At 41.6% G+C, this 26896-nt stretch overlaps 1 protein-coding gene and 1 pseudogene across 5 annotated transcripts in view; both read right to left on the bottom strand.

The window, feature by feature from the left end:
* LARP4 (La ribonucleoprotein 4) overlaps positions 1-26896 on the bottom strand; it is a 66850-nt gene that overhangs the window by 25679 nt on the left and 14275 nt on the right. For 3 of the 5 annotated variants that reach the window (XM_062203672.1, XM_062203674.1, XM_062203676.1), the window contains 6 exons: positions 22750-22897; positions 21112-21267; positions 18483-18558; positions 13301-13437; positions 11375-11478; positions 5804-5914 (listed from right to left, as the gene is read on the bottom strand). In XM_062203672.1, coding sequence (XP_062059656.1) covers positions 5804-5914; positions 11375-11478; positions 13301-13437; positions 18483-18558; positions 21112-21267; positions 22750-22897 — 732 coding nt within the window. The remainder of the gene's footprint in view (positions 1-5803; positions 5915-11374; positions 11479-13300; positions 13438-18482; positions 18559-21111; positions 21268-22749; positions 22898-26896) is intronic. The other 2 variants (XM_062203673.1, XM_062203675.1) reach the window with 1 other exon arrangement.
* LOC133767440 (voltage-dependent anion-selective channel protein 1-like) lies at positions 2650-3499 on the bottom strand (annotated as a pseudogene).

Genomic DNA, 26896 nt, shown 5'->3' with positions numbered 1-26896 from the left:
GAGAGAAAGGTCTTCCCTCCATTGGTTCACTCCCCAAATGGCTGCTACGGCTGGCACTGCGCTGATCCGAAGCCAGGAGCCAGGTGCTTCCTCCTGGTCTCCTGTGCGGGTGCAAGGGCCCAAGCACTTGGGCCATCCTCCACTGCCTTCCCAGGCCACAGCAGAGAGCTGGCCTGGAAGAGGAGCAGCTGGGACTAGAACCCAGTGCCCATATGGGATGCTGGCACTGCAGGCGGAATATTAACCAAGTGAGCCATGGCGCTGGCCCCAATATTATTTCTCTTATCTTTAAAGAAGCAGTGAAAACAAAGACTGAAAACCATTAAGTCAAAATTCCAAAAAATTTCCTATTTACTGTGGGATTAATCTATTAGCAGAATGAATGTCATAACATAGCAGGTTAAGGTCATGGCGTAGAATGCCTGTATCATATATTACAGTATCTGGCCAATGTCCCTGCTACCAACATGGGAGTCCTTGGATAAATCGATTTCCTGACTCTTGGCCTTGGCCTGGCCCATCCTTGGCTGTTGTGGGTATCTGTTGAGTGAACCAGCATATGAAATGCCTCTTTCTCTCCATTATAACCTTACCTGTTACTCTTTTAAATAAATAAATCTTAAAAAACAAAACAAATCAAGAAAGCCTACTAGAAATAACAGTACATGGTTCACTTTTTATTATTTTTTAAAGATTTTATTTCAAAGAGTTACACAGAGAGAGAGAGAGAATATTAAGATCTTCCATTTGCTGCTGGTTCATTCTCCAAATGGCAGCAATGGAAAGGACTAGGCCAGGCTGAAGTCAGGACCCTAGAACTATATCCAGGTCTCCTATGTGGGTGGCAGGGGCCTAACCCCTTGGACCATCTCTGCTGTCTTTCTGGGTCTGGCTTATTTCACTCAATATGATGTCTTCCAATTGCACCAATTTTGCTGCAAATGGTAGAAACCATTCTGTATAGCTGAATAAAATATTCCATTGTCTGTGTGGTGTGTGTGTAAATATATACAAAGACACACACACACCACATCACATTGTCCTTAACCATTGCATCTGATGATGGACACCTTGGTTGACTCTGAATGTTGACTACTGTGAACAGTGCTGTACGTGGTGGTACAGGTATCTCTTTGATACACTGTGTTCAAGACTTTTTGGGTATATACTCAGAGTAGTGGGATTGATAGATCATATGGCAAATCTATTTCTAATTTTTTAAGGAGTTTTCTATAGCGGCTACACTGACGCACCCGGGTCATCCTCTGCTGCCCTCCCAGACACACCAGCAGGGAGTTGGATAGGTAGTGGAGCAGTTGGAACTCGAACCAGCACCATTTGGGATGCCAACATTGCAAGCAGCAGCCTAACCTGGTAGGCCACAACACTGGCCCCTGGGTATTTCTTCACTCCATTCATCACTTCCATTGTTGTACCCATAGTCCTATTTGTTTAGTTTTGCTACTGCTGCCTATGCTTTGGGGGTCTTTATCCAAGAAGTCACCCCCTATACCAATGGCTTGGAATGTTTCCCCTATATTTTCTTCCAGAAAGTTGAACTTCATAGTCTCAAGTCTTATATTCAGGTCTTTGATTTATCTTGAGTTCAGTTTTGTATACGGTGAGAGGTATGGATCTAATTTCACTCTTCTATACATATACATCCAGTTATGACAGCATCATTTGTTACTCCACTTCTCCACTTTATAGTCTGAGCACTTATGTCAAAAGTCAGTTGGCTGTATGCATGTAGACTAATTTCTGGGCTCTCTATTCTGTTTCCTTGACCTATGTATTGGTTTTTATGCCAGTATCATGCTGTTTTAATTATGACAGTTTTGTAGCATTTTTTTCGAGGTTTTGAGATTTTATTCAAGTTTTATTTTAAGTGATGTTAATTACAGCATTTGAAGGGGACGATCTAATTCCACACAGGATGGAACTCTAAAAGGTACCCATTAAATTGCTGAAAATTAAATTGAGTGGTGAGAATATGACAGAAAGCTAATTTAGATTCTGGGTGTTGTTACCACAGGATTACAATCACACTGGCTCTGCCCCACGTGCAGCCAGAGCTCCTGGTAGTGATTTCATACTCTGAGCCATACAGGAAGGATCAGAGCCCTGAATCATTGGCTCTATCACAACTACCCTACACCACTCCAGGATGGCACGAAAGACACAGCTATCACACCCAGCAAACTTCTTTTGGTGTAAAAGAGGCAACAATGGACTGGCATGGGAAAAGATCATAAAGATCTGTCTAAAAACGCCCGCTTTTGGATGAGTCTGTACACACCATCAAGCAATAAGCCTCTCATCAGTAGGGATAGGAGGCCAAGGTTCAATTCTCAGCTAGTCACAATTTCATTCATTTACTCAGCAAGGACTTACAAAGTGGCTACATATGATCAGTTTCCACTTGCACCCACTTCAAGAAAAAAGAAACCTGCCCCCAAGTCTGCAACTGCAAAGATGTTTCCTTGGACTCAGGTTTCTTCTGTACTTCTGCAGAGGTAACACCTTAATAACCTGGAGGTCTAACATGATACTGGGCAACATTTACATCACAAATAACATCAAAAGGTACACTAAATTCTGAAGGTAGCTGTGCTGCAAAATAATTTAAAATTAAAAGCATGTCCTCATTTATGCTTGAGATCCCAGTCCTAGAACAAGCCTATGGCCACCAGTATTGATGTTCTTGCCACCCAGCAGAGCTGAGTGCATCAGATGGATACCTGGCACTGGAGTCTGCGTGTATCTTAATCCTATCAAGCTGGAGTTGTTCACCTTAGCCGAGAAGGAAGTGTCATGGCAGATCTGATACTTGGCTGCTATTCTGGAACATTAGTTTCCTGCTGTCCAGGCAAGACTGACCGCAGTCTCCGCCTTCTTGTTTACCTTTTGGTAAATGGAGCAGCCAAACTCTGTTCCATCATTAAGCTGGAATTTGTCACTCTTGTAGCTGATGGTAAAGTTGCTCTGCATGACCTGGGACTTTGCACTCTCAAAGTTCATCTGGTAGCCAGCCAAATCGGCCTTGGTAACACAGCACCAAAGCATCCTCAATGAAGGGCCCAGCAATGTTGAAATCTATGTGCTGATGTGCTCCCACTTGTACCCTGGCTTGATTTTATCATTTTCTTTCTCCAGTGTTAAGGGAGTAGGATGAATAGAAGTCCACCTTCAGTCTGCATGCAAGTTTGTTTTCCATGGTGATCTCGGTACCCAGTGTGTTGCTGGTATTCCATTTCTCTGTAAATATCAGACCATACTCAGTACTTCTGTACTTGGTTTCCAGACTGTCTGTCACTTTGGTGGTCTGGGTTGGCTGAGCCTGAGCGTGTAAATTCTAATCCATTCTCGGACTTTGATTTCCCATCAAGCTTTAAGCCAAATCTGTAATTCTTGCACATTTGCCAAGATCAGCATACATGGGAGGCAGAGCCACCTTCTGTTCAGAGGTGGTGGAGGTGGGAGCAGGTGGCTGTGGCATTGAGGAGCTGAGCACTGTGAGCTGTAATGTGCTTTGAAGTCAGGTATTATGATGCCTCCAGCTTGATTTTTCTTGTTCAGGTTGGCTTTGGCTATTGTGGGTCTTTCGTGATTTCTTAACTCTGTAAATATCTCATTGGTATTTTGATATGGATTGCATTGAATCTGTAGATTGCTTTAGAAGTGCAGACACTTGAATGACATTGATTCTTCTGATCCATGAATAAGGAATATCTTTCCATTTTTGTGTGTCCTTGATGATTTCTTTCATCAATGTTTTATCATTTTCACTGTAGAGATCTTTCGCTTCTTTGGTTAAATTTATTCCTAAATATTTTTTTAGTGGCTATTGTGAATGGGATTTCTTTCTGTGAGTTCTTCATTGACACATAAAAAAGCTACTATTTTTTGTATGTTTATTTTGTAACCTGCAACTTTACTAAACTGCTTTATCACTTCTAACAGCCTTTTGGTGGAATGTTTAGGTTTTCCCAGGAATAACATGATGCCATCTGCAAACATGGATAATTTGACTTCCTCTTTTCCAATTCTGATGCCCTTAATTGCTCTCGTTAAAATTTCCAGTACTATGTAGAATAATAGTGGTGAAAATGGACACCCCTGTCTTGTTCCAGATCTGAGGGGAAATGCTTTCAGCTTTTCTCCATTCAGAATATTGGCTGTTGGTTTGCCACACAAAGCTTTTATCATTTTGAGGAATGTTCCTTCTGAACCTAATTTGTGGAGAGTTTTCATCACAAAAGAATCTTATCAAATGCTTTCTCATCTATTGAGATGACCATATGGTTTTTGTTCTTCAAACTGAATTGATATATCACGTTTATTGATTTGTGAATGTTGAACCACCCTTGCATTTCTGGAAAAATCCCACTTGATTCTGATATGGTTTTGAATTCAACTTCCTACTGTCTTGTTGAGAATCTTTACATCTATGTTCATTAAGGATATAGGTCTGTAGTTTTTTCATGTTGTGTCATTGTTGGGTTCTGGTATCAAAGTGATGGTGGCCTCATAAAAAGAGTTTGGCAGAGTTCCATCCTGTTCAATATTTTGGAATAGTCTGAAGTGTACTGGAGTTACTTCCTCTTTGAATGTTTTGTAGAATTCAGTAGTAAAGCTATCAGGTCCCAGATTTTCCTTGATGGAACACCTTTGATTACTGTTTCACTCTCATTGTGTATTATGGGTCTGTTCAGGTTTTTTATGGCTTCTTGATTTAATCTTGGTGGGTTATATGAATCCAGTAATGTATCCATTTCTTCAAGTTTTTTTCAGTTTATTAGCATACTGTTCTTCATAGTACTTTCTTATGACCCTCTGTATTTCAGTGGTTATCTCCTTTTTCATGTTTAGTTTTATTTACTTGAGTTTTTTCTGTTTTATTTTGTTAGTCTGGCTAGAGACTTATCTATTTTGTTTATCTTCTCAAAAAAAAAAAAAAAAAACCAACTTTTTTTTTGTTTTAATATCATTTATTTCTGCTTCTGCCCTGATCCTTATTATTATTTATTTCAAGAATTTGATTTCTTTTTTAATGTCTTCAATGACCCACTTATTCAGTAGCATGCTGTTTAATTTCCAAACAAAGACTCCGTGGGACAAGAGTCGAAGGAGACATTGCTGCAGCCAGTCACATGGTGCAGCCATAATCTTACCACCTTAAGGTGGGAAAAAATTGCCGCACGCCCCAGCGCTCAGTTCTAATTGAGAGGGAATTCCACAGTCACTGCTGACTTTTACTTCAGCCTTGGAAAGCTGACTGGGTTCTGAGCAACTGCTGGGCTTGGAGCAGGGAAGCTGCATCGCTGTCCTTCCCTCCCTTCCCCTACTCCTGCAGAGCACCATACTCAGCAGAGAAAAGCCATGCAGTGTGCCTCTATTCTGCTGCTACCGGCGTCCTAGTCAGATCAGGGTAATGTGTGGGGGGCAAAGGACAGATCGCATGCATCCTGCAACTACGGGAGTTTTTTGGCATTAGCTCCATGTGAACTCCAAGTCATGCACTCTATGTGAACCAATGGGATCTGCTTTAGCTTCTGGGGGATAACACCAGAAGCAGCCCTTAAAAATCTGTTTCTACCCTGGCAGATCTGGGAAATGACCCCACTATACCCTGCAATACCAGAACTAACAATACCTTCTAAATTTCTCAGTGCCACCAGAATCTACGTGGTGGACATAAAGAAAAACCTACCTGTATTCCACCTCTCTGGATTCAAACCAGAGTAAAATCACTACTTCTTTTACCGTCAGGATTTGAATGAGAAGGAAAGTTTTCTCTCACCTGCTGTGCATCTGTGTCTGACTGGAAGGTGATATACCAGTTGCTATTGTGTGCAAATTCACAGCTTATCACTTTGGGACAGTTTTCATTTTTGAACAGAGCTTTCACTTCCTAAAAAAGAAAAACGTTAGTGAACTTTAAAATTACATCAAAATGGGCAGTGCATTTTGTGTTTACTATATTAAGGTTTATCTCTTACTATATTTTGTTCCTATTTCTTCACATTATCCTTTTATATCTCTTTCTTATTTTTCTAGTGAGGACAGATTATGTTCTTTTTTTTTTTTCTTTTCTTTCTTTTTTTTTTTTTTGATAGGAAGAGTTTGACAGTGAGAGAGAGAGAGAGACAGAGAGAAAGGTCTTCCCTCCGTTGGTTCACCCCCCAAATGGCCACTACGGCTGGCGCTGCGCTGATCCGAAGCCAGGAGCCAGGTGCTTCCTCCTGGTCTCCCATGCGGGTGCAGGGCCCAAGCACTTGGGCCATCCTCCACTGCCTTCCCAGGCCACAGCAGAGAGCTGGACTAGAAGAGGAGCAGCCAGGACTAGAACCCAGCGCTCATATGGGATGCTGGCGGCCGCAGGCGGAGTATTAACCAAGTGAGCCATGGCGCCGGCCCCAATATTATTTCTATTATCTTTAAATAAGCCATGAAAACAAAGACTGAAAACCATTAAGTCAAAATTCCAACCGGGACAGAATACGGAGCCCCAACCGGGACTAGAATCTGGGGTGCCGGCGCCACAGGCGGAGGATTAGCCTAGTGAGCCATGGCGCCCACCGAGATTATGTTCTAAAACAAAGCTATGCACAGTTGCCGTGTAAATTTTTATGTATGACTTAATGATAAAATCTTATTTTATACTCAGAAAAATGGAAGTACTTCACTTCTAGTAGCTAACTAAATTTTCTTTATGTTAAAATCTCTTCAGTCTTTTTTCAGTTGTTAATAAAAAATGTTGCATATTTTGTTCACATTTTCTAAGCATTAAGAATATTCATGCATTCTCAGTTGCTTTGTCCACACTGGGATCACAGACTTCAACTCTGTGCACACTTATGTTTTCCAAAATCAATGTAACTGGAAAAAGAAAAACTCTAGGCCGGCGACGTGGCTCACTAGACTAATCCTCCGCCTTGCGGCGCTGGCACACTGGGTTCTAGTCCCAGTCGGGGCACCGATCCTGTCCCGGTTGCCCCTCTTCCAGGCCAGCTCTCTGCTATGGCCCGGGAAGGCAGTGGAGGATGGCCCAAGTGCTTGGGCCCTGCACCCCATGGGAGACCAGGAGGAAGCACCTGGCTCCTGCCTTTGGATCAGCGCGGTGCGCCGGCCGCAGCGCGCCTACCGCGGCAGCCATTGGAGGGTGAACCAACGGCAAAAAGGAAGACCTTTCTCTCTGTCTCTCTCTCACTGTCCACTCTGCCTGTCAAAAAAATAAATAAATAAAAATTAAAATTAAAAAAAAAAAAAAACAACTCTAAGAAATACATGGACACAGGGAAAGATGATTACCAAACCTCAGGATGATTAAACAGTTAACAGCATGAAAGAAGTATGTATCAAGAAAGAAAGAAAATAACTACAAAGGGAACATTAACTACCCCTAAAGTTAGAGAAGGAAAGGAAAAACAGCATCTACTGAAATACCATCAAGGGTTAGATACTTTGATTTACCCTCAAAACAATCCTGTGTTGAAGCTTTTATAGTCTCCATTTTTATCATCCAATTCCATTTAGTCTAACATCTAGTTGCGTCTCAAAAAAAAAATCAATACTAACCAATGATTCCCAAATATAAGTATTAGAATCTGAGAGGTTAAACTGACCCACAAAATATCAAACATCACTAAGTATTAATTTAAAACAGCACAATTACTAAGCTGATCGCAAAATCAATATGACAACAGAAGTTACTCTAGGGCCAGTGCCATGGCACAGTAGGTTAATCTTCCACCTGCAGCCCCGGCATCCCATATGGGCGCCGGTTCTAGTCCTCTCTCTGTATCTCCCTCTCACTGTCTGTAACTCTACCTCTCAAATAAATAAATCTTTTTTATTTTATATTATTTTTGACAGGCAGAGTGGACAGTGAGAGAGAGAGAGACAGAGAGAAAGGTCTTCCTTTTTGCCGTTGGTTCACCCTCCAATGGCCGCCGCGGTAGGCGCGCTGCGGCCGGCGCACCGCGCTGATCCGATGGCAGGAGCCAGGTGCTTCTCCTGGTCTCCCATGGGGTGCAGGACCCAGGCACTTGGGCCAACCTCCACTGCACTCCCGGGCCACAGCAGAGAGCTGGCCTGGAAGAGAGGCAACCGGGACAGGATTGGTGCCCCGACCGGGACTAGAACCCGGTGTGCCGGCGCCACAAGGTGGAGGATTAGCCTATTAAGCCGCAGCGCCGGCCAGTAAATAAAATCTTTAAAAAAAATTTAGTCTATTTGACAGGATTTTTTTTTTAAGATTTATTATTTGAAGGTCAGAGTTATACAGAGAGAGAAGAAGAGGGAGAGGGGGAAGGATGGAGGGAGGGGGAGAGAGGGAGAGAAGGAGACAGAGAGAGAGAGGGAGAGAGAGATTGGTTTTCCATCCATTGGTTCATTCCCCAAATGGCCACAATAGCCAGAGCTGGGCTGATTTGAAGCCAGGAGCCAGAAGCTTCTTCTGGGTCTCTCGCATGGGTGCAGGGGCCCAAGGACTTGGGTCATCTACTGCTTTCCAGGGCCACAGCAGAGAACTGGATCAGAAGTGGAGCAGCTGGGACTCGAATCGGTGCCCATATGGGATGCTGGCACTATAGGTGGCACTATGCCACAGTGCTAGCCCTAATTTGTTCTCTTCTTAAGATTATTTATTTGAATGGCAGAGTTACAGAAAGATAAAAAGATCTTCCATTTACTGGGTTCACTCCCCAAAAGCCTGCAATGGCCAGGGCTAGTCAAGCAGATACTGGAACTCCATTCAGGTATGCCAGATACTGCTCTGAGCTTATTACTAACTTATGTAATTCTTTTTTTTTTTTAACTTTTTTTTTTTTTTTTGACAGGCAGAGTGGATAGTGAGAGAGAGAGACAGAGAGAAAGGTCTTCCTTTGCCGTTGGTTCACCCTCCAATGGCCGCTGCGGCCGGCGCATCTCGCTGATCAGAAGCCAGGAGCCAGGTGCTTCTCCTGGTCTCCCATGCGGGTGCAGGGCCCAAGGACTTGGGCCATCCTCCACTGCCTTCCCGGGCCATAGCAGAGAGCTGGCCTGGAAGAGGGGCAACCGGGATAGAATCCGGCGCCCCAACCGGGACTAGAACCTGGTGTGCCGGCGCCGCTAGGCGGAGGATTAGCCTGTTAAGCCACGGCGCTGGCCCAACTTATGTAATTCTTATGATATCTCCAAGTTATTCATTACTTATATGATTTAACAGATGAGAAATAAAAAGAGGTTAAGGCGCATTAAGTCATAAAGTGAGCAAGTTAAAATGCTGGAATTCAAATCCAGTAGCTTAGGCTCTTAAATGCAGATTAATATTCCCATTTTAAAAATATTTATTTATTTATTTATTTGTCTATTTCAAAGTCAGAGTTACAGAGAAGATGGAGTCACAAACACACATACAGAGAGGGAAAGCGCACATGATATCTACTGGTTCACTCCCCAGATGGCAGCAACGGTCATAGCTGGGCCAGGCCAAAGCAGGAGTCTCATCCGGGTCTCCCATGTGGGTGGCAGGGACCCAGGCACTTGGGCCACCCCTCCACTGCTTTCCCACGTTTTTAGCAGGGAGCTGGATAGGAAGTGGAGCAGCTGGGATACACAAAGTGGTATCCAATACCAGTCCCTAGATTTATACTTTATATTGTTTCTGAATAGTACATTTTCCCTACTCTAATTTTCCTTTTAGTTTGTTACTTTTGATATATATAGTTAAAATCAAAGATCTAGTGATAATTTGTTTTCTAACTTCTCTCTTCAGTCTAGAGAATTAATGCCAAATAATTCTAGGCAAAAACATTGTCTACTAAGGTATCAAATTTGTTAGGTGCCAAAGGTCTAAAACTTCTTTTCCAATGACTAATCAATTACAACACATTAGTTACTGATTAACCTCGCCTTCTTTAATTTATGGGGCCTTAACACAGCAACTTAGTGTGAAACTGTCACACGGTGTTAAGAAACACAGGCTTTGGGCTGGTGCTGTGGTGTAGTAGGCTAAGCCTCCTCTTGCAGCACTGGTATCTCATATGGGTGCCAGTTCATGTCCCCAGATGTTCCTCTTCTGATCCAGCTCTCTGCTGGTGGTCTGGGAAAGCAGTGGAAGGTGGCCCAAGTGCCTGGGCCCCTGCACCTTCGTGGGATGCCCAGAAGAGGCTCTTGGCTTTGGATCAGCCCAGCTCTGGTCGTTACGGCCATTTGGGTAGTGAACCAGTGGATGGAAGACCTTTCTCTCTGTCTCTTCCTCTCTTTCTGTAACTCTGCCTCACAAATAAACAAATAATCTTATTAAAAGCAAAAAAAACCACAAAAAACAAAAAACAAGGGCTTGGGGCCGGTGTTGTAGGTAAAGTTACTGCTGGTAATGCCAACATTTCATATGGGCACCAGTGCAAGTCCTGACTGCTCTACTTCTGATCTAGCTGCCTGCTGCTTCACCTGGGAAGACAGTGGAGGATGGCCCAAGTTCTTGGGTCTCTGTACCCATTTGGGAGACCTTGAAGAAGCTCCTGGCTCCTGGCTTTGGTTTGGCCGGGCTCTGGCCATTGCAACCATTTGGGGAGTGAACCAGCAGTTGGGTGATTTCTCTCTGTATCTTCCTCTCTTTAACTCTGCCTTTCAAATAAATAAGTCTTAAAAAACAAACAAACAAACAAACAAAAAAAACCACATGGGTTTTAGAATCAGATAAATCAACTTTAAATCCAGGCTTAATAGCCCATATACCCTAGGGCATATACCCTCAGTTACTGTGCTTGTAAAACATATAATAAAATTTCTGACTTTACAGAAGTGTAAAGGACATAATACTTAATAGAATCTAATTATTAACTCAATATTATATATATTAAATGAGTATTTCTGAACTATACTGCTGCTTTTTTTTTTTTAAGATTTATTTATTTATTTATGTATTTCATAGGTAGGATTACAGAGACTGGGACCGACAGAAAGGTTTGCCATTCGCTGGTTCACTCTACAAATGGCGGCAACAGCCAGAGCTGGGCCTAACCAAAGCCAGGAGCTTTCTCCAGGTCTCCCACACAGGTGCTGGGACCAAAGCACTTGGGCCATCTTCTGCTGCATTCCCAGGTCACAGCAGAGCTGGATCATAAGAGGAGCAGCTGGGACTCAAACCAGAGCCCATATGGGATGCTAGCACCATAGGCAGAGGCTTAGGCCACTATGAGACAGTGCTGATCCCACGGACTATACTGTTTCATTCAAATATTATTTTATTCGTGTACCTGTTCCAGATCATCATTCTGACTACAGCTAACCAGCAGAATTAATTTCACTTCATTAGTCTTCTGTACCATTCTAATACTTCAGAACTATTAATACAAACCAGCTTTAGTGATGATTAATGACTTACCTCTACTGGTGTTGTTTCAGGAATCTCTCTGAGTATCACAATACAGCGCTTATGACTTGGTCTCACTTTCTCGCCCTTCTCATCAACTTGAACCATGGGAGAAGCTGAAAAGTTTTTGTTAAAAAAAAAATAGTGACAAGTAGCAACATTAACAATGCCATTAAATAACTATTCATTTCAATTTTCAATGGACTAAATTAGTATATGCTAGCTTAATATGCAGAAGACCACAATTATGAGAAAACATGCTTTTGGGTTGTAAGAATACTGTCAAATAGTAACTGAACAAATATTCACAGCACCTACTTAGTACTACGGCACTATCTTGACATCAACAAGAAGCATTCTCTGTGTACAATAACAAAATTCGTCATTTAACAAGAGGTAACAAATGTGTATTACAGATATCAGTGTACTTGCATTAGTCAAACAGTATTCTGGGAAATGTAATGAGCTCCCATATGTGAAGAGTTTCTTAAAGTTTAAGAAGCCCTTAATTCAAGAACTACACTCAAAGGATTTTAAGTTATCACTGATATCAATGTATTTATTATAACATACTACTCCAGGGACCTGGAAGCCATCATTGTAGGGAATAAAGATGGCACAATGTAGCCAAATGGTTTCTTTTTTAATTCCTTCAGAAAGATAATATGCCTTACCTCCTTAAGCAGGTATATCCAAAAAATAAAAAGGCAAGTAAGACTGAAGGCTTGACTTGCAACTCATTTTTAAAGATTTGTTATATTTATTTGAAAGACAGAGTGACAGAGAGATGGAGAGAGAGATCTTCCATCCACTTGTTCATCCCCATATGGTTGAAAAAGAGGCTAGGCCAGACCAAAGCAAGGATTCTGGAACTCCATGCTGGTCTCCCATGTGGGTGGCAGGGGCTAAAGTACTTGAGTCATCTTCTGCTGCTTTCCCAGTTGCATTAGCAGGGTGATGGGTAATAAGTGGAGCAGCCAGGACTAGAACAGGAGCTCTGATATAGGATGCCAGCATCACAGGTGGAGGTGCAATTTGTTATGCCACAAAACCGGTCACTGCAATTCATTTTAAACATTTTCAGCAGGAAGCTGGATCAGAAGTGCAGTAGCCAGGACTCACTGATACTGAGACATGGCTTGTGTGTGTTCCAAGAGGCGGCTTACCCCGTTGTGCCATAAGGCCTACCCCAAGAAGTAAAAATTCTTTACCAAGCTTCAGAGTGGTGTTTGTCAAACTGCAGGCCACACTCATTAGTAGACTGTGAAATTAGCTTAGGATAAAAGAAAAGTAGATCAATGCAAACATTGGTATTAACTTGAAAAAGTGACATTTCTGTTTTAAGTATATGTGGTGGATATTGGACTGTGATGTATCTCTTAATTTGTTTTCAAAAATGTGAAATAGGAGGTGGGCATTTAGCACAGCAATTATGACTCCATTTGAGATGCCTATATCCCATACCAGAGTGCCCTGAATCGATTCCTGCACCTCTCTCTGATCAGCTTCTCGCTAATGAACACCTTCTGTGGCAGCAGATAAAGGGTTCAAGTGTTTTGTTGGTCTCTGTTATCCTTGTGAGAGGGTATTTGGGGACTGAATCAGTGGATTGAGGATCTTTCTTTGTCTCTATCTATTGCTGCCTTTCAAATAAAATGATGAAAAATAAATAAACAGATGAGATAGAAATAGACAGAGAGAGAGAGATTAAATTGCTAAGTGGATATCAACCAAGGTGTAAAATTTTACAACCAAGGTGTAAAATTCACATAGAAACTGCACACACAAACAATAAAAATATATTATTGGAATAAAATAGCCAAAAATGGAAAAAAAAAAATGCCAGTTAAAAACAGTTTCCTGCATTATCAGAAATCAAAAAAACACTTATTAAGTTTTAAAATTAAAAAACCAAGGTGAAAAGTATTTTTTACATACATCTCAATACTTCAAGAATTAAATCTGGGTCTGTGGTCAGCTTTTTTATTTCTTCCATGTTGGCAACAGTCCAAATTGGGACAAATTGATCACTATCCATCTGAGATATCAAGTAAAGATCCTTTGACAAATTTTCTCTGAAAGGAATAAAAAAAAAAAAGCAAGTCTTATAAAACAAGCAATTCTTATAAAAAGCTCCTTAAGCAAACTAGTGTCTTAATTTTATCACTAAGTCTAGGGAAACAAAATTATGTGATCAGAAATAACACAATGAACTTAGAAGAGTTCAGTTTAAAAGATGGCAACACAATATTTATCAGTAACGACTTTTACATAGTTGCTGAATCCCAAAATGTGTCTGGTCCAATAGTTTTAGCCAACAGATTTTATGGAATTATACTGCATGGAAAGAAGTTTAATATTAAATAACATTTTACAACATGTTGCTTCGGATGCTAGAATATTCATAAGAGAAAAAGTATAGCTCAATTTTTAGTGAGATCATGGAGGATTTTTAATTTATAAGTGTTTGCATTTTTAATAAACATTTTGACTTTTATAATTTAAAATAAAGACAAAAATTTTCTAAGGTATATTAAACAAAGGTACAAACACTACCATCATACACATAACAGATTGTTTAACAAGCTAAAGTAAACTAAAATCCATGTCTTGTTAGTCACAACAAATACGCCTGAAAGTAAATTGGCTAAATAAAAGTCTTTGCTTAAGGCTGATGCCACGGCTCAATAGGCTAATCCTCCGCCTGCAGAGCCAGACTGGTTCTAGTCCCAGTCAGGGCGCCGGATTCTGTCCCGGTTGCTCTTCTTCCAGTCCAGCTCTCTGCTGTGGCCCAGGAGTGCAGTGGAGGATGGCCCAAGTCCTTGGGCCCTGCACCTGCATGGGAGGCCAGGAGAAGCACCTGGCTCCTGGCTTCGGATCTGGCCATAGCGGCCACTGGGGGGGGTGAATCAACGGAAAAGGAAGACCTTTCTCTCTGTCTTTCTCTCTCACTGTCCACTCTGCCTGTCACAAATAAAAATTAATTAACTAAAAATAAGTCTTTGCTGTTTGGCCTAGTGGTTAAGCTGCTAGATGGTAGTCTATGACCCCATCAATACCCAGCTTTGACTCCTGATTCCAGGTACCAGCTGTTACCCAGGTACTTGGCAGGTAACAGCTCAAGAAGTTGGGTTCCTGGCACTCATGTGGGAGACCTGGACTGAATTACCAAGATTCTCCATAAATTATGTACATTTGGGAATAAGCCAAAAGCACCAGCACTGTGGCACAGCTGGTTAACGCCCCAGCCTGCAGTGCTGGTATCCCATATGGGTGATAGTTTGAGTCCCGGATGTTCCACTTAGGATCCAGCTCCCTGCTAATGCACTTGGGAAAGCAGCGAAGGATGGCTCAAGTCCCTGGACCCCTGCACCCAAGTAGGAAACTTGAAAGAAGCTCCTGGCTCCTGGCTTTGGATGGGTCTGCTCCGGCCTTTGTGGTCATTTGGGGAGTGAACCAGTGGATCGAAGACCTCTCCTCTCTCTACCTGTGTAACTCTGTCTAAAAATAAAAATAAAAATGATGGGGGAGGCACAGCCCTCTTTCTCAAGGAGGTATGACCTAATCGCCCTATTTAAAACTGCGATGGGCCGGCGCCGTGGCTCACTAGGCTAATCCTCCACCTGCGACGCCAGCACCCCGGGTTCTAGTCCCGGTTGGGGTGCCGGATTCTGTCCCAGTTGCTTCTCTTCCAGTCCAGCTCTCTGCTGTGGCCCAGGAGTGCAGTGGAGGATGGCCCAAGTGCTTGGGCCCCTGCACCTGCATGGGAGACCAGGAGGAAACACCTGGCTCTTGGCTTCAGATCAGCACAGTGCGCCGGCCATGGCAGCCATTTGGGGGGTGAACCAACGGAAGGAAGACCTTTCTCTCTGTCTATATCTGTCAAAAAACAAAACAAACAAACAAACAAACAAAAAAACTGCAACATATTCTCCTGCTCTTGCATATATATACTCTTCTCATTAATTTTCTTCCATACAACCATACTTGTAAATCTTTTGTTTTACTAGCTTTTGATTTTGTTTCTCAGCATAAACAGAAGTTCCATAATGGATCTTTGTCATTCAGGAATGTGTTTCACTAGCCGACGTGCTTGCCAGACAGTAGGCTCAAATACCTTTATATACAATTTCTACTGAAATAGAGTAGTAATTCTTTTTTATAGATTTAGAATTTCCACCAGTGGTAGCTCCTTGTTTTGCTGGGGATGGGACAGGACAGATATAAGCTAACAGTAACAAGTACTCTTCAATATGAAGAAATACTAAAACTAGTTTAATCAATATTCCTTACTAACTTGAGAATCAGGCAACTGTAAACATGATCTTTATACAATTAAAAAGTTGCAACCTAAATCAGCCTTGATGTTCAGCAGGTCAACTGACAAAACAGTATGTCAGAACTCTTAACTAAAGAAACTGTATCTTGTCAGAGTAAATGGAATGAACAAGTAAAACATCCAAGACTTGCCTATTCGTGAGAAATACGTGGTATGCGTTGGCAGCAATCTTGCTGAGGCACAAATGCCAATTAGAACTCTACTGTACTCCAAGGTTGAATGTTATGGATCATGATCAGCAAGAGCTTCTACCACAACAATTCAAAGTGCATGGAAAGATCATAAAAATCCCATTTTTGGAAATGGAGGAGAGTTGAAAACTTCAAGGACAAAATTGACTGAAATGCTGGAGATAACGTTTGCTTCCTGTAAGGTCTTGGGAAACCAGCAGACCTTTAGGTGGGTGTAAGTACGTGGCCTATGTGTGTGCTGGGCACAGGACTAGCACTTCAGCTGAAAACCATAGGAATCCCCGACACACAGCTGATCGCCCCACAAATTTCCTAAATTCTAGGAGGAAGGCTGGAAACTAAGAGAGAATGAAAAGGCAGGGTGAAATCTGTGTGGTGTTGGGGTTAAGACCCAGAGAAAGGAGTAACCCTGCAGCAAATACAAGTCTCTCCTGGAAGATATGGGCTAGATTTTGAAACTGTATGGGGTGAGGGACTAAAGAGGTAATCTTAAATCCCTGAAGAAATGGTTTAAATTTCCTTGGCATATTGGAATGAAACGGACAGAAAACTACCAAGCCCTACAGCAAAAGCCTGAGAAGGAGATAAGCACTGAGCGTGGTAGTAAAGATGTTGATTGAGATACTGGCATCCCATATTAGAGTGCCTGGTTCAAGTTCTGACTCTAAGACTTCCGATGCAGCTTCCTGCTATTGTGTACCGTGGGAGGCAGCAGATGATGGCTTAAGTATTTGGGTCCCTGCCATCCACATGGAAGACTCAGATGAAGTTCTGAGCTCCTGGCTTTGGCCTGGCCAAGTCCTGGGTTTTGTGGGTACGTGAGGAGAAAATCAGTTGATTGAAGATTTTTGTCTCTGAAATAAAGACACTGAAAATAAATAATTTTTTTAAAAAAATCATGTTCAGACAGGTGTTCCAGCACAGTAGGGTAAGGCACTGTGTGGGACACCTGCATCCTATACTGGAGTGTGTGGGTCCAAATTCTGTCTTCTGTGATTCCCAATCCAGCTTTCTGCTAATGTATCTGGGACACTGCAGATAATGGCCTAAGTAACTGGGTCCCTGCAACCCACGGTGGCCAATCTGGGCTCTCAGCTTCGGCCAGGCCTAGCCCTCTCCTGCAGGCACTTGGTGAGTAAATCAGTGGCAATCACTCTGCCTTTCAAATAAATGAAACTCAAAAAAATAAAAACAGAAAAACTGCCAGAGAGGGCCACTCCTAAGAAACAGATAAATCAGAGGTGGAAGAGTCTCAGGAAAATGGTTACTCAGAGGAAACAAGTTTTTAGCCTAGCAGTAAAGACAACTGCCTCCCACATAAGAGTACCTGGGTTAGATCCCAGCTCCGGGTCCTGACTCCAGCTTCCTGTTAATGCAGTCCTTGGAAGGCAGTGGTGATGCCTCAAGTAACTGGGATCCTGCTAGCCACATGGCAGATTTGCATTGAATTGCTGGCCCCTGGCTTTCCTCTGGCCTTGGTTTGTATGATTTGGGAAGTAAACCAGAAGATGGAGCTCTTTGTGTCCATTTTTCAAATAAATAAAAATCAATTAATTTAAAACAGAAGCTACTCAGGTCTGACCCAGCTCAATTCTTGAACAGACTGAAGCAGTCAACATTTCTTTCCATCTGCCTAACAGAAGAAAGCTCAAATCCTGTTGAGAGGGAAAAATTATGTCACCTGCAGCTTCTGTAATTCTTTTATTTGTATATTCAGCATACAATCAAAATTTACAAGACATGTTAAAAGGGCAGGAAATTGACAGACAAGAGAAAACATCCTGACCAAGACAAGCAGACCCAAAAACAATCTTGTTAGTCAGTAAGGATTTTAAATTCACTATTACAAGTGTGTTAAAGAAAATGAAATGTATCACAGGCACAATGATTACAGAAAAGGAAACCAGGAGGGGAAAAGATGAGAGATGTTTAGGATGAAGCATCAACTAAACCTGAAACAAGTGTGCAGTTTGTGTATTGAGATGTGTCTCTGGTAAAATCCATATTTCTAGCTTGAAAAGTTTTATTCACTGGTTATACCATGTACCAGAGAGAGATTAGAAAAATGGAAAGCATTTGCATATATATCCAAATTTATGTTTTCTCTAGAAGCAGCAAATTGGAATTTTATAAAGTGTAAGTTATAAATATACCTACATAAGTCGTATCTGTAAGACATCTTAAAACATTTTCCTGAAAGGACTCCTTATTTAATACAAGACAATGGTATAATATATGTTCTCTGCCTATCTCCTTGCCATGTGGTTAAAAATAACTCTATGATCAAAGGTTATGAGTCACTTATGAAAAATAAAAAATTTTTAAAAAGCTTTCTTTTTTTAAGAACTCCAATGCTAAATGCATTCATAGGAAAAAAATCCCACAGAAACTTCATTATCTCTCTGGGAATGGTTCCTTAATGCAGACCATATCTTCAAGTCTAGTTAAGATACACTAGAGTGACACCAAAAGCTTATCACTGAAAGGAAATGATAATCACTATATTCTTCCACTGACTGTCAGGTATTTTACATCTTATAACCAAACAATTCAAAAATGCAGAGATATCAATCAAAAAATGATTATGTACCGTGAGAAACAGAATTCTAATTGTTTCCTCAGACATTCTTTTAGCTCTTCTGTGGAAATTGCTGAATTGCCTTCCTCTGATGGTAGAAAACAAAAGGGGGAAAAGTTAATACCAAGTTATCCTAAGTAGTAAACCTTACATACTGTTATACTTAGAAACCACAAATATTCACAATTTAAAATTTACCACATATATATTTCTATTATTTCTACTGTTCAGATAGCTCAATATCTAATTTCTATCAACTTATTTTTTCAAATAGACTTCATAGTAAAAACTGTTTTATCAAGAAATTCACAAAGTACTATTAATGCTAAAAACATTTGGCTACCATGTTGTAAAATATTGCCCTGAACATTTTATAAAAAGTGTGATTAGCAACTAATTCCTTTAATAAAATGCCAAAGAACAAAAGCAGTAATAATTTATTTAAATTTTTTTTCTATTTATTTATTTGACAGGTAGAGTTATAGACAGTGAGAGAGAGAGACAGAGAGAAAGGTCTTCCTTCTGCTGGTTCACTCCCCAAATGGCCGCTACGGCCGGCATTGAGCCGATCTGAAGCCAGGAGCCAGGTACTTCCTCCTGGTCTCCCATGTGGGTGCAGGAGCCTAAGCACTTGGGCCATCCTCCACTGCCCTCCTGGGTCACAGAAGAGAGCTGGACTGTAAGAGGAGCAACCGGAACTAGAACCCGGTGCCCATATGGGATGCCGGCGCCGCAGGCGGAGGATTAACCTAGTCCACCATGACGCTGGCCCTGAAGTCGTAATTTAAATTTGAAGCCAGGAACTAGCTAAAACAAGTAAGATATTTATATTATGCAAATCTCTTACTGGTGGTAAATCTGATGCTAGTCAGATTCTAAACTTCTCTCTTAATACTCTTGTTTTCTACCTTCCTTAATTCTAGAATACTAGACCTTCCGCTGTATACATAAAGCATTCAAAGATCTAAAGGCTCCAGCTAACTCTCTAGAAGCTTTCTATGGTTTTCAATGTTTAAACACAAAACATGAGACTTTTCTTTTTCAGGATATAAGCCTGGGAAACCATCACTCCCATTAAACTGTTTTATAAGCCATTATAGACAAAAAACACATAATGTGTCCTTCTTTAAAAACGCATTAATAGAGGCCAGAGCTGAGGTGCAGTAGGTTAATCCTCCGCCTGCAGTGCTGGCACCAGTTCTAGTCCCAGCTGCTCCTCTTCTAGCTCTCTGCTATGGCTTGGGAAAGCAGTAGATAATGGCTCAAGTCCTTGGGCCCCTGTACCCATGTGGGAGACCGGAAGAAGCTCCTGGCTCCTGGCTCCAGATCGGCGCAGCTCCGGCCGTTGCGGCCATTTGGGGAGTGAACCAGGGGACAGAAGACCTTTCTCTCTGTCTCTCCCTCTCACTGTCTGTAATTCTACCCTTCAAATAAATAAATAAAATTTTTTAAAAAAAGAAAAAAGCATTAATAGCAGAGGCCATGTTTCCTGTAAATACAGACAATTGGATATATAAGAAACTAAACAGTCTAAGACTTTAATTACTAATGTGTGTTACTACTCAAGAATCAAAGTAATAAATGCTAACTTCATTAAGAATGAATATAGGGGTGGTATTATGGCGCAGTGGGTTAAATCACCTCCTCCAATGCCAGCAACCCACATTGGAGCACTGGATCACACTCCATGAGCTCTGCTCCTGAATTGGCTACCTGCTAATGCACCTAGAAAAGCAGCAGAAGATGGCTCAAATCTTTGGGCCCCTGCACCAGCATGGGAGATCCAGGTGGAGTTTCAGGCTAATGGTTTCAGTATGGCCCAGCCCCAGCCATTGTGGCCATCTTGGGAATGAACCAACAGACTAAAGATCTCTGTCCTTTCAAATAAATAAAACAAATCTTAAAAAAACAACAAACTGAATATAATCTGAGCACTGGTTTGATTCCTAGCTGCTCTGCTCTCAATCCAGCTACCTGCTACTGTGCCTGGGAAAGGAGCTAAGTATGGCTCAAATACCTGGGCTCCTGCCACCCACATCAGAGGCTATGATGGAGTTCCTGTCTCCTGGCTTTGTACTGGCCCAGCCTCAGCAGCATGGTTGTTTGGGTAGTGAGCCAGTGGACAGAAAAGTTATTTCTCTTTGTTTCTACCTCTCCCTCTGTAATTCTGCGCCGATCCGAAGCCAGGAGCCAGGTGCTTCTCCTGGTCTCCCATGCTGGTACAGGGGCCCAAGCACTTGGGCCATCCTCCACTGCCCTCCCTGGCCACAGCAGAAAGCTGGACTGGAAGAGGAGTAACCAGGACTAGAACCCAGCGCTCATATGGGATGCCGGCGCCGCAGGCAGAGTATTAACCAAGTGAGCCACAGCACCGGCCCCTTATACTGGTTAAATGTTTAAACATATTTAAACTGCAAATAGTTCAAAAACTATATATTCTTTATAATTATAAATTTCATGTTTTGGCATTAGAAACAGTATTTTTTTTTTTTTAACAATCTTACATTTCATTAACATAAGCTCTTTTCAAATAAGAAAACACTGCCTCAAGTCTGTCAGAGCAAGGACAACACACTATATGAATGGGAGGAGGTATAGGCTAGTGTACTGCATCTTTCCATCAATATATCATAAAGTTTACCAGAAACATCATATATTTGGTAACTCAGATCTTCTGGTCCTAAAATTATTCCATCAGTGGACTCTTCAATGCCTGTAGAATTTCTTGTGGTTTCACAAGATGAAGAATACATTACTTCATATTCCTTACACATATCTTCTGAAAGCTCTGTATTTCCTGTATTAGAGACAAAACACCAAAAGTATTTAGAAATTCTTTATGTCATAATTTCAGAAACTCTGGGGCAGTCTATGTCTTCCCTGACAAGATTTCTAGGAATTCTATCAGTTGGGAAAATGTTCATGTGGTTTTAAGAATCATTTCCGGCCGGTGCCGTGGCTCAACAGGCGGCGCCGATACACCGGGTTCTAGTCCCAGTCGGGGCGCCAGATTCTGTGCCGGTTGCCCCTCTTCCAGGCCAGCTCTCTGCTATGGCCCGGGAGTGCAGTGGAGGATGGCCCAAGTGCTTGGGCCCTGCACCCGCATGGAAGACCAGGAGAAGCACCTGGCTCCTGCCTTTGGATCAGCGCGGTGCACTGGCTGCAGCAGCCATTGGAGGGTGAACCAACGGCAAAGGAAGACCTTTCTCTCTGTCTCTCTCTCTCTCTCTGTCCACTCTGTCAAAAAAAATTAAAAAAAAAAAGAAAGAAAAAGAATCATTTCCCCAAGGCAGTCAGTTTTTATTATTATAGATAAGCTAAAATGATTAGCAGTTACTAAAATTTATACAGTACTATCTATAAGTCACATGGCTCCATGAACTTTATTTAGTTCTCAGAAAATCCTATACTATATAGGTCAGGGATGGGGAATGTGACTTGGGAACCATAAAAACCCCATAACATCATTTGGTCCGGCAACTGCAGGTAGGACTTGAAATTCAATAAATCTGTAGTAGGCTAATTTTTTTAAAAAATATTTTATTTATTTGAGAGGTAGAATTACAGACACAGGGAGAGATAGAGGGAAAGGTCTTCCATCTGCCGGTTCACTCCCCCAATGGCCGCAAAGTCCGGAGCTGGTCCAATCCGGAGCCAGGAGCTTCTTCCAAGTCTCCCATGTGGGGGCCATCTTCTACTGCTTTCAAAGGCCATAAGCAAGGAGCTGGATCAGAAGAGGAGCAGCAAGACACAAACTGGCATCCATATGGGATGCTGGTGCTGCAGGAAAAGTCTTAGTCTACTATGCCACAGCGGTGGCCCTAGTAGGCTAATTTTTAAGTTGCTAATTTTATATGGTCCATGAGTAATGTTACAAATATCCAAATGGCCCTTGGCAGAAAAAAGGTTCCCTACCCCTGCTACAGGTAATTGTAATGGTTTTTGTTTTCCAGGTGAAGGAAATAGCACAGAGAAGTCATGTCATTTGATAAAGGTCAAACAGTAAGTAAACAGAAAGCCAATGATGTCAGAGCAAAACTAATTTATAAATAGGTTATTATAAATGGGTTAGAAGCTAGGTTTAACAATACAGCTACTACTTGGAATTACTGACAATCTGTTCATGTTAGATGAGTGAGAATTACATGTAAACTGTGTACTAAACATTTATAAGCTATTTAGTCACATAATCAAAGAATGTAAGTCAAAGTTCTACAAACTAGTTTGATTACACACTTAAACAAAATGTGATATATCTGATAAAATACTTCACACTTACCTTCAGGAGGGGACCCTGATGTGGCTGCTGTATCAGGCCAAGAACCTTCAGTTCCATGAGTTACAGGAGTGGCATCAGGATTTCCAGGAGGAATTTCTTGCCATACTTTGGCATTGGGATTTAAACCAGTTCCTTTAGATGTTACCTGCTAAATAACCAAAGATTCTATTTGTAAAATTTAAAAATGTATTAAAAGAATTGCAAATTTAGATAAAGGGCTTTTACATTACTTAAAAGTGAAATACTTTTCAATAATAATATTAAATAAAATGAAATCAGTTAAAATTAAAATTATTGGTCAGTTTCAAAATATAAAACTTTTAAAGTAATGAATTTGAAATGTCCATATAAAATTTAGCCATCTATATTACAAACAATGCAAAGCCCTATAAATTACTTCTAAAATGGTAATACTATTCTACCCCAACCCACTTGTAAATGTCATAAAATTCAAACTGTTCACATATCTTTGAGGCATTAGTGTTTGTGTACCTATAGCAAATTTCTGAGTTTATCTATAGTGTAATTTTCCAGAGTATGTCATCTTTATTGTCATCCAAGCTGTGTCACACATTTGAGTTTGAATTGTATCACTAAAAATTTTACCCTAAGTCAAAAAACAGCATCTGCCTTATTTTGGAATGCTCTCTTCCCTCTCTTCTCAAGGTGGACATCCTCAAATGCGTACAACACAATAATCATGCTGAGATACCAACATTTAAACTGATCTTTTGCATGGCTTATCTAACCACAAACACAGAGGTGAGAAGCAGAAACTGAGCATGAGAACAGAACAGGGGTAACAGTGTGAAAAGGTAGAGACAGAGCAAGAAGAGAGGGTGAAATGCACAAATACACTCCTCTCACCTTATCCAAACCAACAGGGTCTCATTCTTCTCAAGGACATTAATGGTCCAGTAAACATTTCACCCTCTTCTCAAAAAGTTATTCTACTCTGTTCTCAGTGGTAGGCCCTACCACTACCACTAGATGATAGGCTCCCAAGGGTGGGCTCAAAGGGCAGGGAATGAACTTAATCAAGATTAGATCTACAGGCACCAGGAATTCAGCTTTCATGAAAGAGAGCTGGCACATTACACCATGTAGCAGGAGTTCATTATAAAATCCCTACCCCTGCAGGTAGAAATTTTACAATGGCATAGCGGGTAACGCCGCCACCTGTAGTCCTGACATCCTATATGGGCACCGGTTCAAGACCGGGCTGCTCTACTTCTGACCCAGCTCTCTGCTATAGCCTAGGAGGCCCAAGTACTTGGGCCCCTGCACCACATGGAAGACCTAGAAGAAGCTCCTGGCTTGGATCAGCTCAACTCTGGCCATTACAGCCATTTGGGGGGTGAACTAGTAGATGGAAGATCTCTCTCTGCCTCTGCCTCTCTAATAAATAAATCTTAAAAAACAAACAGGCCAGCACCGCGGCTCACTTGGCTAATCCTCCACCTGTAGCGCTGGTACCCCGGGTTCTAGTCCCAGTTGGGGCGCCGGATTCTGTCCTGGTTGCTCCTCTTCCAGTTTAGCTCTCTGTTGTGGTCCGGGAAGGCAGTGGAGGATGGCCCAAGTGCTTGGGCCCCTGCACCTGCATGGGAGACCAGGAAGAAGCACCTGGCTCCTGGCTTCAGATTGGCACAGCGCAGTGGCCATGGCGGCCATTTGGGGGGGTGAACCAATGGAAGGAAGACCTTTCTTTCTGTCTCTCTCTCTAACTCTGACTGTCAAAAAACAAAAAAACAAAAACAAAAACAAAAACACCCACAAAACTCTCCCTACCTGCAGGGGTTATTAATAATGACTCTGTCATAGTTAAAAACAAAACAAACAACATCAGCTTTTAAGGTATTACCAACAGCAGAATATGTCCAACTAAGGCACAACTTTTGAGTGGACAGATCTGCACAGGTCCCACACTAAGCTGCTGTCTTTAAGCTTCAGCTTCCAGGACGCCTAATTCTACTTCCTTGCAATTCTGTCCCTAGAATCCCCCTGCACTCTTCTGATTTCTTTACTTGAGTTTCTTTGAATGCGTTTCTACACTACACAAGTAACATATTTATGAGCCAATGAAATAATATTCTTTAATTATACTCTATTGCTTGCCATATTTCTTTTTCATTGCCTCCTTTTATAAACTGGAAAGATTTTGAGATGTAGTCTGGAAAAAGAAAGACTAGATACAATGCCTTTTCTAGGTCTATTCCTATTTTTGGATCAAAAGTTGTGCCTTGAAATGGCAGTGACAGTAAGGTGTACTTTATTAATTTCGCAGTTTAGAATTTCTAGGTGTCTGACAACAAGAAGCATATTTTTTTTGGTCAGTTTTACAATTCTCTACAAATACATACCCTGCCTGTCTGCATCAGAACAGTACTCTCCCACCACTGTGCCTTTGGTGGGCCACTGAGCTGAGTTAATCGGTGATTATGATTTGGGAATTTAGGTACAGAGTAATTTTCTTTTCTTTCTTTTTAATTTGAGAGACACGGGCAGACAGAACAGAGCTCTCACCTGCTGGCTTACACCCCAAATGCCTGCAATGACAGGCCTGGGCAAGGCCAAGGCCAGGAGCTCCAGGTCTTCCACGTGGGTGGCAAGGACCCAATCATTTGAACCATCATTTGCTGCTCTGAGGGTCTGCTTCTGAAGTCAGAAGCTGGAGCTGAGAATCAAGTCCAGTCAGATGAAATGAGAAACAATGTCTCAACCAGTAGAACAAATGACTACCTTCAGCATAGTTTCTGACTGGTAGTGGAATAGAACTATGAAGATCTTATTATAGCCCAGCTCACCTGCTATGTGCCCAGTATTTAATTTGATATTAAGTCCTTTTAATAGAAGAAGATCTACATTTACATTTTTATTCTCCTTCTTTCCTCAATTCTCAGAGTATCAGATATGCCCCCAGACAAGAATACAGCAGACAAAAAGAGTACATCTCTCAGAGATATCAGACTTCTGAATCTTGATAAATACAAAGAGTACAATATAAAAAACTGCAGGAATAAGAGCTATACCTGGAAAGGACAGAATGAAAGGTCCACACAAACTATAAGAAGTACCCCTAACTATGAAGAGTGGTATGTAGCTGTAAGAAAAGCAAAAAGGGTATTTCAAAGTAGTTCACCACAAGCAATTATTATCTAAACATAGTGACTGAAGCTTTAGAACTCCACTTGAATTGAAAACAGAGCTCTAACATGAACTTGAGATCATGTATGATCTTGGGAAGTTTAACAAATCTAAGCTTCAATTTTCTCACTGTAAACTGGGGTAAGAATTCCTCATTTATTCTTATTAAACAGTTAAGACTCAGTAGAAATGCTTCATATCCTTTCATAAAGCATGCTTTTAAAAAAAAAAGATTCACAAGGCTGGCACGGTGGCATAGCGAATAAAGCTGCCACCTGCGGTGCTGGCATCCCATATGGGCGCCAGTTTGAGTCCCAGCTGCTCCACTTCCAATTCAGCTCTGCTATGACCCAGGAAAGCAGTAGAAGATGGCCCATGTCTTGGGTCCCTGCACCAACGTGGGAGACCCGAAAGAAGTTCCTGGCTCCTGGCTTTGGCCAATGGGGAGTGAATCAGTGGCCAAACCAGTGGATGGAAGACCTCTCTCTCTGCCTCTCTTTCTCTGTTTTTTTCATCTCAAGGGTGGTGTTACAGAGATAGAGGGAGATTTTCCATCAGCTGGTTCAATTGCCGAATGGCTGCAACGTTCAGGCAGGCCAAAGCCAGGAACCCAGAAATCCATCTGGGTCTTCCATGTGAGTATAGGGGTCCAGGCACTTGGGCCATCTTCATTGCTTTCCTAGGTGCATTAGCTGATAGCTAGATAGGAAGTGGTGCAGCCAGGACTCAAACCAGCTCTCCTATGGGATGCTGGTGCCACAGGTGGTGATTTAACCCACTATGTCACAATGCTGGCCCCAGTATTCTAGTTTAAAGTGGTTACTACAATCTCACTTCCAAAATTATACTACACAAACCACCAATACATTCCTTGAAAATAATTGCAAAGTAGAGGTAAAAATTAAATGTAAACTGTATCACAGAAAATTAGCTCCAAACAGATAAAATCACAAGAAATAGATGATTGCAAATAAAATGAAACTGCAACAAAATAATAATAAAT

This window comes from Lepus europaeus, chromosome 10 (genome assembly GCF_033115175.1).
Source record: "Lepus europaeus isolate LE1 chromosome 10, mLepTim1.pri, whole genome shotgun sequence".
Classification (NCBI taxonomy): Eukaryota; Metazoa; Chordata; class Mammalia; order Lagomorpha; family Leporidae; genus Lepus; species Lepus europaeus.
Note: the sequence above shows the minus strand (reverse complement) of the source record. Positions and strands in the feature narration are given on the sequence as shown.